Source organism: Apus apus, chromosome 4, assembly GCF_020740795.1.
Source record: "Apus apus isolate bApuApu2 chromosome 4, bApuApu2.pri.cur, whole genome shotgun sequence".
Lineage (NCBI taxonomy): Eukaryota > Metazoa > Chordata > Aves > Apodiformes > Apodidae > Apus > Apus apus.
This window is the reverse complement of record NC_067285.1, coordinates 32,987,852-33,001,837: the sequence shown is the minus strand read 5'-3', so window position 1 is coordinate 33,001,837 and position 13,986 is coordinate 32,987,852. Positions and strand designations below refer to the sequence as shown.

The window sequence follows — 13,986 nt, the reverse complement described above, 5'->3', positions numbered from 1 at the left end:
GTGTCCCGCGGGGGCCTCGTCCCGGGAGCGGCGGCGGCTCCTGGAGCGGGTCCTGCCCCCCCCTCCCGGGCTGGTCCCGCCTCCTGCCCCCGCACCCCCGGGCTCACCCCGCACCCCCGGGCTCACCCCGCAGCGCCGGGCGCTCCTGGCGCGGGGCGGCTCCGGTGCGGCCCGGCGGAGGAGCTGCCGGGGCTCTCCGCAGTGGTGCCGGGAACACCAGGCCGAGGGGGCCTGTTCCCCAGGAGCACACGGGGCCTGCCGGGCGGGTCCCCGCGGACAGCCCCTCCAGGCGCCCCGGGAGCTGCTGGGCCGCCCAGGGTCGCGGCGGCCGTTCCATTCCCTGCCCCGTTTCCCTTTCCTTTCCCGGCAGCGCAGGACGGGCTCAGGGTGAGAAGGGCAGCGCCGGCAGCTCCCGGGGCTGGGGGGGCTGCCCGGGCAGGTTTGGCACGGCAGGGTGAGCGTTCGGTGGGATGTGTTGCCCGTGAGCTCGGGAGGGCTCTGGGCGGGGGGGTTAAGCTTGGAGCCTGCTTGTCACAGAGAGACCGGATGGTAAGGGCAAGAGTTGGGATGCGCTCTGGTGGTGCGTTCCCTGATGGAACATCAGCGTGGCCTGGTGGCTGCAGGGGCTGTGCTTTCCCAGGGACCTCTGCTGGCACTCAACACTCTGCAGGCAATCCTTCCCGGCCGGCCTGGGCGCCCTGCTGTGGGCATCCCACAGTGAACGCCGAGGTACCACACCTGGGCTGGCTTAGAGGTCATTCCCTCTGCCTGGATGTCTTGCCTGGCTAGAGCTTGGCCTCTTTCCTGGGATTTCTTCTGTCAACATAGAATTTGGATGTGAACTTGGTGGATATAAATTTAATTTGTGTTTCATTTAATGTTCCTGCAAACTATTTGCGGAGTAGTTTGAGTGAATTGGACACGACTGAAGCCCAGAGTTTAGTGGCGAGACCCAGACGGGTAGAGTTTCTCCCTTGCAGGTCTTGGTAACAACAGCTTTTAAAAAGCTTTGTGTTAGAACTGTTGATGAGTGGTTTTTGGCTTCAAAAGGGATTATTTTACAGGTAACTGACTTCATAGGTGGTATGTGTGTTTGTAGGGGAGAGGTTTCTGGTTCTTTCAGGTATTAACCTCAAAAAAGATTCACGTGCTGTTTCTCACACTACCTCTTTCTCAAAAAACAAGCTCTGAAGTAACCAGATACGAAGCAGAAGGTTTGTATTATTCTGTGCACGTTTGTATGCAGACCTTCTTTTTCCTGGGCAAAGCTGAGGCAGGATTCAGACGTAATTTAAAAGCACGTGCAAGATGCTTTGGTCAGCATATAAAGGAGAGGTGTGATTTTTCATGTTGGTTCTCATTTATGGGAAGACTATATTCTGTGGATGAAAATCTGTGATACAGGTGTATGATCTAAAGGTTTCTGGGAAGGTATCAGTGAGGAAACAATTCAAGGATCCTAAAGAACAAACTAATTCTGCAAACATTCACACGTGTTAATGATTCTGGAGAAGGAGATGCCCCTAAATCTTGAAGTCTGTTTGATGGTGCTTTGGTCCTCTTCTGTTTCTGCAACTCTAAGGGTGTGTGTGGACAAGGATGGAGTGTGAAATGAAAACCTCATTTGGCCTGTGCTGTGTCTTAGACTTACTGAGGACGTGTCCTCTGCCCTCAGGAAGCCTAACGACTGCAGTCAGTTGAGAAGAACTGGTACTGGAAGGATGGGTGTGTTTTATGGGAGTAAATTCAAGTAGAGATTTTTCAGATCTCACTGCTTTATTTACAGGGCCATTTATGACTAGCACAAGTTGATAAGCCTCCTGAAGCAGAATTCAGTTTGACTCTTGCTCTAAACACACAAAACTGGTGATAGTGTGTTAGGAATGAATGGTAACATTTTGTTAGTGGTTGGGTACAGAGAACAAGGATGAGATTTCCTCACGTTCAGTACTGTTTGTACATTCTGAGCAGTGCTAACCAAAGGTGTAGGCAGATACGCTGTGCCACCTGGTGAGCTGTGGTTCCCTTTCAAACAAACTTTGTCCTGAAGGCAGTTTGTATTTCTTTTCTGTGTCGTACGTACAGGTTCTCTTGCTGTCCTTTTGCTCATGCTTTGCTCTGGGAGTTGTCCCACTGATGGCAGTAGGAGCAGTAAAAGCCCAAGTGTGTGTCAGTGTTTTGTGCACCCCAAACATGAGCCTTCAGACTGTGCTGTGGGACCCTTTCTGCCCCAAGCACGGGAACTCCCGGGGTGGGGCACAGGGATGGTCACTGCTGCATTTGGATCAAAGCCCTTGCTTATTTGTTCTAAGCACATAAGGGTGTAGAGGGGACCAAAGCTCCAGCAAGCAAATCCCCTGTGAACATGCAGCTGGTGAGTCTGGGAGTGTTGTCAGCTGAATCCAGCTCTTGGAGCTGCAGTTCACCTGACAGCACAGGCACAGCCCCTGGAGGTAGCCAGGGTTAAAGAGCCTTCCCTTTCACCTTGCACAAATAGGCAAGAGATACTTGGACAAGCACAGTGTGTCAGCAGTGCTGTTGGGCAGAGGGACAGCTGTTTGTTTTTTATCCTCCCCCAAAGCACAATCGATTTAAATATTTACATGATCTCTTGCTAAAAGGCTTTCTTTTCTTTCCTGTACTGATCTGGCTTGTTACTAAGTTATGAACGGGGCAGAAGGAGAGATTGGTAATTGCTAGGTCTTCCACTTGTTGAAAATTTGTATCAATTGTCTTATTTACTCAGAGAAATATGGTCTGGTGTTTTCTAACAGGTTTAAATGATGAGGCTTGTGCTTTGCTGCTTAATATAAACACTGCTGCTTTTCATGTGCTTTATCTATTTTAAGATCTTAATTAGCTATCTGAACATACAGGAAAAAATATGAAACTTCAGGCAATACAACTGTGAAGAAAGCAGTAGAAGACTAATACACAGGTAATTTCAGAAGATGAATAATGTTGTTAACACAATAAAGCACTTGTAAATGCAGGAATTAAATATTCAGTGTTTTTCAGCCCCTAGGTCCTTCCCTGGCTAACACACACCTGCTCTAGCCTCAGTCACATCCTGTCTAACTGTTCTGCATAGACTCTCCTGCTAGGTCACTGCATCTAAAACTGTGTGACTCTTCAAGGCATCTATTTGCAAGTGTTAGTTTAAAGAATCACCAGCATTTAATGACATGAAACATTCTGGATTACAAAGCTCTTGCAGAGATGGGAAACGTAAAAATAGAGCTCTCTGGGCTCCAGAGCAAAGGCTGTAGCAAGGGTTACTGTTACACCTAGGAAGTAATATTTTTGTATCAGTAGATTATAGGAGATGCTTTAGTTAGATATATTTGCAGTCTTGGTTGGACTGAGTCCTTGGATCACTCATCACACTTGAAAATTAAAGGTATTTTACTTCCATGTAAAATGGTTTTTACAAGGAGTGTGTTTTGCACACAGGACAGACCAAGACACAACGTGAAAATAATTTAGCATGAGAAAGGTCCTGTGTTTAATTTGATAGTAGACAAGAAGTATTTAATGTTGTCTTTTCATGGTTTGCGTTTTATCGGACGTGCAACTGATGTACAAGAGCTGTTTGAAGATGAGTATGTATGTACCCGAGGTAGCCTTCAAAGAGTAAAGATTAACCCCTTTCTGTTGACGTGACTGACAGAGCTCTGAGAGGCCTTGGCAAGGTCTGTGCTTCACGTGCCAAAATCTGCAGCCCTGTAACTGTTCTTTCGGAAGTAATCCTTGCCATTTGCTGTAATTACCCATGTAATCCCCTTGACAAAGACTCTGGCAAAAGTTGCAAGTAAAAATTAAGCAGAAAATCTCTTTTAGTGAGTGCAGGCTCAGATGCAGGGAAGCCCTTAAGGGGCGGTACAAGTGACTGTGTGAGCTAAATCTCGAATACGACTAGATTTTAGTTAGGATCCAGGACTCTCTTCAGTCTGGACGAGACCCAGGGTTTAAAGCCGAAGTGACTTTGGCAACTACAAATCCCAGGGAGCCTTGCAATTAGCGGGTTGGTGACACGGGATTGGCATCCTGCAGGGACCAATGGCAGGCAGAGAATTCAAGAAAATCGCTGTGAGCCAGTTGCCAGCGCTGAGCAGCACCGGGAGAGCTGTGGAGCTGCGTGGGAAGCGTCCGTTGCTCTGGGCTACTTTTACGCCCTAGCGTGAGCTTTGGCTTGACACTGGAGTTCCACCCTCTGTGCCCGGGTTGGGAAAGCTCGCTGGGCTAGTCCAGATGGATGCGATTCTCAACTGCAGAGCGGATGACTTGGAGGATTACTACAACTTGCTGGGATGCGATGAACTGTCTACGGTAAGAGCCTCCCCCACCTCCCGCCAGCTTCCCAGCGTTTGGAACGTGCGTGTCCGAAGGGGGGCTTGGGAAGCTGTTGATCTCTGCAGGCAGGGCCCTCTGAAATGCCGTGTGAACCTACGTCTTTCTTCCCCCTTCTATCTTTTACTATCTCCCTTCGCAAAGCTCAGTTTTCTGATCTATAGGCTGACGTTGGACTGTGCTGTAGCGAAGGGCGTGCGCGGAGTGGATACAAGCTGTGTTTTGCTCAGTAAATTCATTCAGATGCTCTCAGCTGAGTCCTAGTGATCAAATGCTGGGAAAATATCTTTCTGTCACTGAAAACAGACTGGTAAGCATCTCCGATCTGTTGCAGAAGGCAGTTAAAAGGTTTTTCTGAGACAACTCCTTAAAAGTGACTCCAGCAGAGGGCGGTGTGAAAGTTTCCATGTGGGCTTGTTTCGCAGATGCTGTCTCTCCTTTTCTACCTCACATTCATTCCTTGAGGGCTTAGCAATTCATGAACAGTTCAAGTAAACATGGTAATGATTTTTCACATTGCTTAAAAACGCAATTAAAAAGATGGAATAAATCCTAACAGGCCCTGAAAAACAACCTGGCAAGTCTTATTTGTTGAGAGAAGCGGTAGATCTTGCTAGTGAATTTTTGACACGAGGGAAGGGAAGTGAGATCCCAAGTGGATGTGCTTGCCTCCCCTCAGGACGATGCACACAACTACTTCCAACGTTTACAAGAAATTGGGAGCATCTGAGTGTTCTGCCACTGCATGACTCTGTCTATCAGTCACATACTGGCAGCAACACAGGCAGATTCTGTGCTCCCTTCTTTAGGCACATGCAGAACATTCCCAGCTGCTCTACTTGCACGTGAAGTGCTGAATATTCTGCTCCTGATCTGACCTGGTTGAATTAGAGCACAAATAGTCTCCATTTCTACAGGTTTCCCCTGTATTCAAGTAAACACCCGTATTCATTCTTAGCTTCTGATAGAATTGAGTTTGTGGACACCTAGTTCATGTCCTGATGTGAGAGGAAGAAGGGAGAAGGGATTTAATCTGCTGCCTTCTTCCAAGAGCAGTATTATTCAATGTATAGTGGATACTGGATACCTTTCATAGTAAAACATATCACTGAATATTTTATATACATTTCATATTTTTTGTGTAAAATTCATATAAACTCTTCTTTCTACTGATTTTTTTTTTTTTTAAACTGGAGACTTCAATGCTACCCCTCTGCTGCTGTGCATATTTTAACTTTCAAGTTCCTTTTATGTAGCTAAGCTTTAGAGATGGTAACTAGCTATACAGTAACCAGTTTCAACAAGTTCTCTCTACAATGTGTGCAATTTTAAGTGTCCTACTGCCTGGCAATAGACCACCTTGCATCTGTCCCTCTGCAAGAAGATACTGAGAAAAGCAGTAAGTGGAGAATTCCTAAAATACCACTGTAGACCACATTTTTCCCAGCATATGACACCAACGTTTTGCCAGCTAGTTAAGTGAACTGTACTTTTTTTTTTTCCTGAAGAAAGGTTATGAGCCTTAATTTTGAATTAAATAATTTAAACTGTGAATGGATATTAGAGTTTGAAGGATGAGGAATTCGTATGACCAGCCTTGCTAGCATGGGAAATAATAGCTAGTTAATATCTTTGGGCAAGTTGTTGTGAAAGCTTAAGCTGTATTGGAAAGATACAAAGGAGTTTTGGCTTCTGAATTACAATCAGAAGCAAGATACTCTGAAAAATCTGGAAATTTGAAAATCTAAGCTGGTGCCCACTCAGTGATTTTCTGCATTTTGTTAACTGTTAATATGTCTTTGTTTTTCCAGTTGTCAAAATACTTTATGTATAAACTGTGTAGGAAGTGGCAATTTACAAATCAACTAATGCAAGCTGAGATTCTAATATTTATTCTAATAAATTATCAGTTTATTCCAAGCCAATGTTTTGCATAGAAAATTCCCTTGATGGGAAGAATGGGAACTGCTAGTTATCAAGGTTTGTGGTATCCGAAAAGGAAAAGTCATGTGGTACTGGCTAAATTTCCTATGGAGAAAGCCACCCAGTCCCACAAACTAATCTTCAACGATACAGAAGGTCTTTGCTTCCTGCAGTGAGACTTGGTTAACAGTTAGAGTTGATGAAGCAAAGTGAAGAGCAACTGATGTCATGGCATTTTGTCAAATGTGAGGGAAAGGTTTCACACACATGGTCTTCCCACATTTTCGTTAAAGCCAACTTGCCATGTTGGATGACTGAGCTTCACAAAAACAAGAATAAGGAAGAGTGGGTGGAAAATGAAATGAAATAAGCAGTGTCATTGACATCTGGTTGTTGTTACCTGTTTTGCTTGTATAAAGCTTGTAAAAATGAACAAAAAGAAAATCTTGCAGCATTCTTTGTTGTTCCTTCCAGCCCCTTTCAAAAAGCAAGGTTGAAAATCTTTTCTGTGTGTATGTATTTACTCACTTAAAGTCTTGACGTTCTGTTTAGGTTGAACAAATCATTGCTGAATTTAAGGTTAAAGCCCTTGAATGTCATCCTGACAAACATCCTGGAGACCCCAAAGCAGGTATGTATTCTTCCCTGTTTAAAAACCATCTGTTCTTACCTTAACATCACTAAGATATTAAATTCAGCCTTAAAGCTTTATTACATACTCTTTTCCCCCAGTATATTTCAGTTGTCATGTGTATTGAGCATATTGTCTTTAAATAGCAAGCTTTATTATTATTTTCTTACACTTGCAAACTCCTAGGTGGTAGAGCAGGAAGCCACCTGTTGGTTTCTTTATTTACACAGACACACAGACACACATACCCACATACCCAGGACTTGCAAATCTTTTTTTCCTTTTATGGTAGAGCATCTTTTAGTCCAGACTTTTTTGATGGAGTGTATCCCTTTCTAGACCTAAGGAGTCAGGTGCCTTCCATGCTCAGTGCCATTCGAGTGCCTCACTTGCGTCAACTCCTTCATGTGCCTCCATAAACAAACCCATCAGGAACACATTTAATGTACTTTAGTTTCTTTTAATTGAATGTAATGGCTGGAAATAGAGAAGCCAGCACCACATGAGCAGCCATCTGTTTGCAGAGCAGCAGCTACTGTTTGTGTTGATCAAAGGGTGCAGTTCATCAGACCTGTGATGGCCAAGCAGCACCTGAGTTATTTGGGGACAATTCCCTGACAAGGAACCCCCTGAGATTTGGTGTTTGAAAGACAATCTGCCACATACTAACCATAATCTGATCACTAATATTCCATCTATTTTAAATGATGGCACAAATGTGAATGAAACCACTGGAATCCACTTTCTCTGCAGAAAACTCTGGCTATTGCAGCAGGGAAACAAGAGCCTATTCCAGTGCATGTTCCTGTTGTGTCTGTACCACCTCTCACCCCTCCACAGTAATTAAAACCAAAAGGAGCCCAAGTGGCACATGTTGGAGCAACTTTGTCAAGAAGAAATATATGCTCCAGGCTGTATTTCCTTTAAATGCCTTTTTACAGTATTGGTGAAAGTTTACTTTCTATTTTTTTATCACATCAGCTTGAAGCTCAATAAAGAGTAATTAAAATACACTCTTTATTTGTTGAAAACTAGTGTCACTAGAGAAAGGAAGCCTGATAGAACTGCCCCCTCAACCTATTGTTTGTTGTTTGATTTATTGTTATAATTTTTGATTAGTGTTTGGGCTTGGTGTATCTCAAAAAAGATATCTCTGATTTGTAAGCTGGAATGAATGAATTAATAACAATAATAAAAGATGACTGTAACACAGATAACTCACAGATAAAATCTAAATCTTTATGACCCTTCTATAAATAGCAACATGCAGCTGCATCCTTAGTAACCATTTAATGAAAAATTATCCTGTAGGGAAAAATAACTTTCATTCATGCAGTCTGGTGTTTAAGAGAACCTTTTTGCCTATGTAGAAAACACACCTAATGAAGTGCACAAGTTAGATAATATGAACTACATTTAGATTCCTCCTCTTGCTTGTTTATTTTTCTATGCCATTTCCCCCTCCTGTGTTTTCTTGGAGTGGTGCTTTGTCCTGGCTTCCTTGCTGCTGTGGCTTTGTGTCCCTTCTGAGCATTATTAAATCTAGTTCAGTTTCCCATTCTGAGTTGGTCTACAGAGAATGACTTTTGCCTGCTGTACTCTGTAAGTTTCTCTGAGCTTAAATTTAGGAGATGTTGCAGCCAGTAGACAAGTCAGCATTTCAGTCCTCATTTGGAAGGGATGTCAGGTGTCCACTGAGGAATGCTGTGATCCTAAGGCAGCTAAAACTGTGCAAAGCTGAAAGCAGAACAACTGTGTGTGTTTGTCACTCAGCTCTCCTTCTGTCTCCTAAGCCATTATAGGCATCTCTTCTTTCATGTCTGAATTAATTGCTTTGAAAACAGATAGTGGTTTTAGTATCTTTTTGTTTTGTGTTCTAGTGGAGAATTTCCAGAAGCTGCAGCAAGCTAAGGAGATTCTTACCAATGAAGAGAGTCGAGCGCGTTACGATTACTGGCGCCGAAGCAAGATTGCCGTTCCTTTCCAGCAGTGGGAGGCCCTGAGCAATTCCATGAAAACGGTTGGTGTGGACTAAGGAGGTGGGGCTGGTCCGGAGAAAACATTGCAGCAAGTGAGGGGATGAGTTACAGTGCTTCTGCAGCGGTGGGTTTTGGGAACAGGAATAGTGAATAGTGATTCCTGCAGTAAGGAGGCTGAGGAAATTCAGGGAAAATGGGAAGGCTACAGGAGCCCCTTCACAGAAGGGTTTTAGGCTAGTAGTTCTGGAGTGAATTTATCAAGTTGCTGCTTTTATGTGTATTATATGAAGTATCTTAAGGGCTCTTTTCAAATGCTTTTGCGCACTTTGCTTTTGTAGGAACCTTGTATTTATTTTCAAAGCTAGGATCTTGGAATGTGATATTTTCCTTTTGGTATGTTGCTTATCGGGTAGGTTTTCATGTTATCTGATGAAATAAAAAGCTCATGGAAAAATCTAGAAGGTAGGTTCCTTTGAATCCTGGTGTTCACATAGGTGTTTGGAGGGGCCCTGCTAGTGGGATGATTTGTGACTAATGTTCTGAAGGTTCTTTTCCCTCCTAGCTTTGCTAGTGAGATAATTTGATAGTGTTCCTAGAAGATCCTAAGTCCATCTTTGATTGTATTTTTTTCTGCTTTATAAGGATGAATGATAGCTACAAGTCTACATGGTCAGGTATTAAGACAGACGAATAAATGCTTCCCTTGCCAATTTTGCCCATCTCAGTTCTGTTTATGAGGGAAGTTTGAGAGCCTCTTCAGCTAGTGCATTATGCCTGATCTTCAGTGTTTTATGGAAGTATCTCATCAGGCTTAGTTCAGTTCCAAACAGAAGTCATTCCACAGGATTTAATAGTAAAGCTTTCCAAATTGTCTTGTTTTCTGAGGACACTTTGAAGGCAACAACAGCTCTGAAAATGGACGTGTTCTAAGTTGTTCTTTAAAAAGTCCCATTTTCAAGCCCTCTTTAAAAAGTGTCACAATTCATGACAGAATAAGCTAGACAAAGAACTCCTAGAATTATTTTTTGTGTTTGTACATTTTGTTCTTCATCCCCACCTACTGACCTGCAAGTTTGTCTAACATGTGCTTTGTTTAACCATTTATTGCAGCAATATAAGGAAGAAGTTCATTAGAAATCTTTTAAGGCATGGGAATTAGTTCTTTGTTACTTTTCCATTTCTTCAGTCAATGCACTGGGCTGTCCAAAGTAGGAAGGACCAAATGCTGGAAGCTCCTGACTCGAATCATAGCAACAACATAACTAATGAGATTTGGACCCAACCAGCTGAAAACAATGAAGATGGATTGTCAGATGGGAACAGGGAGCAAGAAGATGTTGCAATTCCTGATGTGAAACCACAGTCTTCAAAGAATCCAGACTCCCCAAGTAAGTGAAACCAGCAGTTACAGAAAATTGCAGTACCCAGAAACTGGCCTGAAGTTGAGGCTTTTTAGTCATGAGAAATTCTTCTCCAGAATACTGTGCTTAACTAGTAGATTTTTTTAAATGTGGTTTTAGGTTGGAGTTTTGTTTTGGTTTTTATGTTTCTTATTATTTATTTAATTTTGAAGGCCTCTGACCTTTCTTCTTACCCCATGTTTGCTTGCTTATTTGCTAAAAAAGCAAAAAACTCGGAGAAGAAAAAAAATATTCTTAAACCAAACCAAAAAGTTCAGTTTGGCTGCTATATCAAAATGGAAAAACAGGCAATTATTTTTAGTGATAGAAAAAAACACCAAAAATTTTAAAACTGTATTTTTTTTTTTTTTTTAATCCATCATTCAGTACTTGCCTGGAGCAGCTCTGCTCTGGAGACAGGCTGAGAGTTGGGGTGTTCAGCCTAGAGAAGAGAAGGCTCCAGGGAGACCTCAGAGCACCTTCCAGTGCTTGAAGGGGACAACAGGAAAGCTGGGGAGGGGCTTTTCATAAGAGAAGATCGTGATAGGACAAGGGGTGATGGTTTTAAACTGAGAGAGGGGAGATTTAGGTGAGATGTTAAGAAGAATTTATTCACTCTAAAGGTGGTTGCCCAGGGAGGCTGTTGATGCCCCATCCCTGGAGGTTTTTAAGACCAGGTTGGACCAGGTTTTGTGCAGCCTGGTCTACTGGTGGGGTTCCCTTCTCATGGCAGGGGGGTTGGAGCTGGGTGATCTTTGAGGTCCCTTCCAGCCTTAATGATTCTATGATTCTATACTTCTGTACAGTTTGCATCTGGTGAGTTTTAAGGAGGACTAAAAATGGAGAATTGGAAGGCTTGTTTTCTATTTGAACACGTTTTTTTAAAAGTAGTGCATGCACCAGAGTAAATGTGTATTTCAAAAGCTGTCATCTGGCCAGGTAGGATTTCCTTTCTGTTGTTTAGGTCAGTACACCTGGATCAAAGTTGACTTACCACAATAGCCACCCTCTGTTCTGCTTGATCCTTCAGGAGTTTCATAATCTTAGGCTTATGTAAGCAGCAAGTCCTGTCATTTCTTTCCAGCTTAATCAAACAGGAAATTAAGTTGAACTGTGAAGGTAGCAAGACTGAATTTAATCCCAAACATTTGTGGAATGCAGAAAATAGATAAGAAAATCCTACTGAAAATGTATGTGAGGTATAACTGAAAATTTTCTATTTTGAAATTGTGCTCTATAACATACTATTTGTTTTGGTTTGTTTTTTGCTAATTACATCATCACTGTATCCTTGTAAACCAGTAAAATTTCAAAGTAAAGAAAACATCATCTCGTTCATTGTAATGGTGAGCTTTCTTTGCAGGCATCCTCTTTTTCATAATATTTTGAAGTTTTCATTGAATTTCCAGGGATTTGAATGAGGAAAAAAAATATCAAACCCATCAAATGTGCAGTTAATTTATCCAGTGGGCATTTATTAATACAAGTTAATATCAGAATATATTTTTGATAGGGTATGTGCTTGAGTGTTGATACATGTTATTAGGATATTCATAATGTTTTCGTTTAGGTGCAGGAAATGTATTATATTGGATTCTACTTCTAAACTGAGATATTTTCAGTTCCTGTCTTTTGGTCTGTAAGAATTCTGGACAAAAACTCCATGTAGCTGTTTCCTCCTGAATAAGAGATGTTAAGACTAAGTCTGGTGATAGGTTTCAGCTTCCTGACATAGGAAAATCACAATTTTTTTAGTATAAACAGCCTGGAAATTATTAAAACACAGTCTGAAAAACTCTTTTACTCCTTTGTGTGGGGAAAGGGCCATTTGTACCTTCCCTCCACACTGCTGCCTTTCACGTCCGTGGAGATTTATCATGTCACCCTCTCTCTCTCTTCTACATTAAGCAAAGGCAATTTGTTCAGTTTTTCTTTGTAAGTCCTATTTTCTGGACTGCCATCATTCTTCCTGTTCCTCTTTGGCCTCTTCCCAGCTGATATCTATCTGGAAGGTAGGTGTTTGCTTGAGCACTTGTTCGAATGGGGCTAAGAATACAGAGGCTATCCCTGCTAGAAAAAGAGCACTTTTTTGCTTACTTTTTCAAGGGAAGAATATAAAGTATTATTTCAGACAACTTAGTTTTACACATATTTGTAATAATTTACTTGCCTTTCTGTGTTTCTCTTTCCCCTCAGGATTTTCAGAGGCAAATTACTGGCACTTGCGTTTCCGGTGGTCCGGGGATGCTCCATCAGAGCTTCTCAGAAAATTCAGAAACTATGAGATCTAAAATGCAAAATGCATGAGATCATCTGTTTAGCAATTCAGTATTTTTTTTTGTCAGCAGTTACAAGTTCTTTGTATTTAGTATTCATTCATTGTGATGTGGCAGTTCTTTGAATAAATGTCTCTGTACTGATTTGTTAACACACGTGCTATGGGGGTGACCTGTGGAGGTCTTCTTGTTTAATAAGCAAACTGTAATCAGCAAAGCCCTTTTCAGTATTAACAGAAAGTGATTTGGTCAAGTTATCTAACACCTTATATACTGTTTCTTGTATTCTTCAATAGTGTGTAGTGAATAATACTTTTCTTAATACTGTGGCGTTATAAAGAGTGAACTCTGGGTAGAACCGGAAGTCAATGTTAGACTATTCATCCTACTCAGTGAGGATCTTCCAAAAGCTGAGTGACATTGAACCTCAAACTCTGCCTGTTTCTAAGCTCTGTACTCTGGTCCACTGCTCCATTGCATTGTACTTACTGTAGTGATCTGTAGTGCATGCATGCACAACACTATTGCAAACTTAGCGTGTTGGAGAATTGTAATGTTACGATATAGATTAAGTAAGAACCATTTGGTTATTAAAGAAGGCCACTGTGGTAAACCAAGCACTCTTAAAAATCACTTGCTTTCTATCTTAACAAGTATATTTTTTGCACCATCTGTTTATTTTGGAAGGCAGTTCCAGAACTTCACTTTTCCAGTTAGCAGCTTTCTGAGGATTTATTGATAGATAACAGATACCCGCTAAGGGCACCAGCATTGTCCTGTGGCTTGCTTGTAGTTTCCCTCCCCACTCTGTCCTGGTAGATGGGTCTTACCAGGATTTTGTATGGTGAGTAATGAAGAATCAGGCCACTCAGCATTAGTGTGGACAACATCTCACGTGAAAGTTTTTTGTTAGTTTCTGTGAAGGCTTCTTGCAGCCTGGTCTAGAGTGGGGTGTCCCTGCTCATAGCAGGGGTGTTGGAACCTGATGATCGTGAAGGTCCCATCCAACCTTAACCATTCTCTGTATTCTGTGATATTGTGGACAACTTTTCAAGTTCTGCATTGTGTTTGTTTGTTTTGTATTTGCTCTCTTGTTTGTTAATGTGACCAGTATGTCAGGTATTGACATTGTGGTTTTGTGTAGGCAAGTAATTTCATCAGCAACAAATAAACCTGCAATGCATACAAAAAGGGAAATTTTTATCTTTTTAATTGAAAACCTCCACCCACCACAGAGATCCCATTTTTCTTGTTATTTGTCCCCTCAGTGGGCAAAAGTTTCAGGGAGTCCTGTTATGAATCCTGGGCATCTCCATGGAAAGTTTCATCTGAAAACTAGTCTTCTCCCAATGTGGAAACAGTACTATTGTGTCTGTCACTCCCTGGCATGACATGTTTGGCTCTACTGTGCAGGGGCATGATGTGCT

The 13,986-nt window shown here is 42.2% G+C and overlaps 1 protein-coding gene across 10 annotated transcripts; it reads left to right on the top strand.

The window, feature by feature from the left end:
* Positions 1 to 119: 119 nt before the first annotated feature.
* Positions 120 to 13,756, top strand: DNAJC12 (DnaJ heat shock protein family (Hsp40) member C12). Of its 10 annotated transcripts, none has more exons than XM_051618570.1 (7): positions 120 to 387; positions 2,877 to 2,938; positions 4,054 to 4,329; positions 6,826 to 6,904; positions 8,785 to 8,924; positions 10,070 to 10,271; positions 12,480 to 13,756. In XM_051618570.1, exons 3-7 carry the CDS (start codon positions 4,252 to 4,254, stop codon positions 12,572 to 12,574), a joined length of 594 nt encoding a protein of 197 aa, XP_051474530.1. In that variant the 5' UTR covers positions 120 to 387; positions 2,877 to 2,938; positions 4,054 to 4,251; the 3' UTR covers positions 12,575 to 13,756. The 10 variants fall into 10 exon arrangements, with proteins under 10 accessions (XP_051474530.1, XP_051474531.1, XP_051474527.1 ...); XM_051618569.1 differs by lacking the exon at positions 120 to 387 and adding an exon at positions 486 to 1,214 and having other exon boundaries at positions 3,019 to 4,329; XM_051618571.1 differs by lacking the exon at positions 2,877 to 2,938.
* Positions 13,757 to 13,986: the final 230 nt, after the last annotated feature.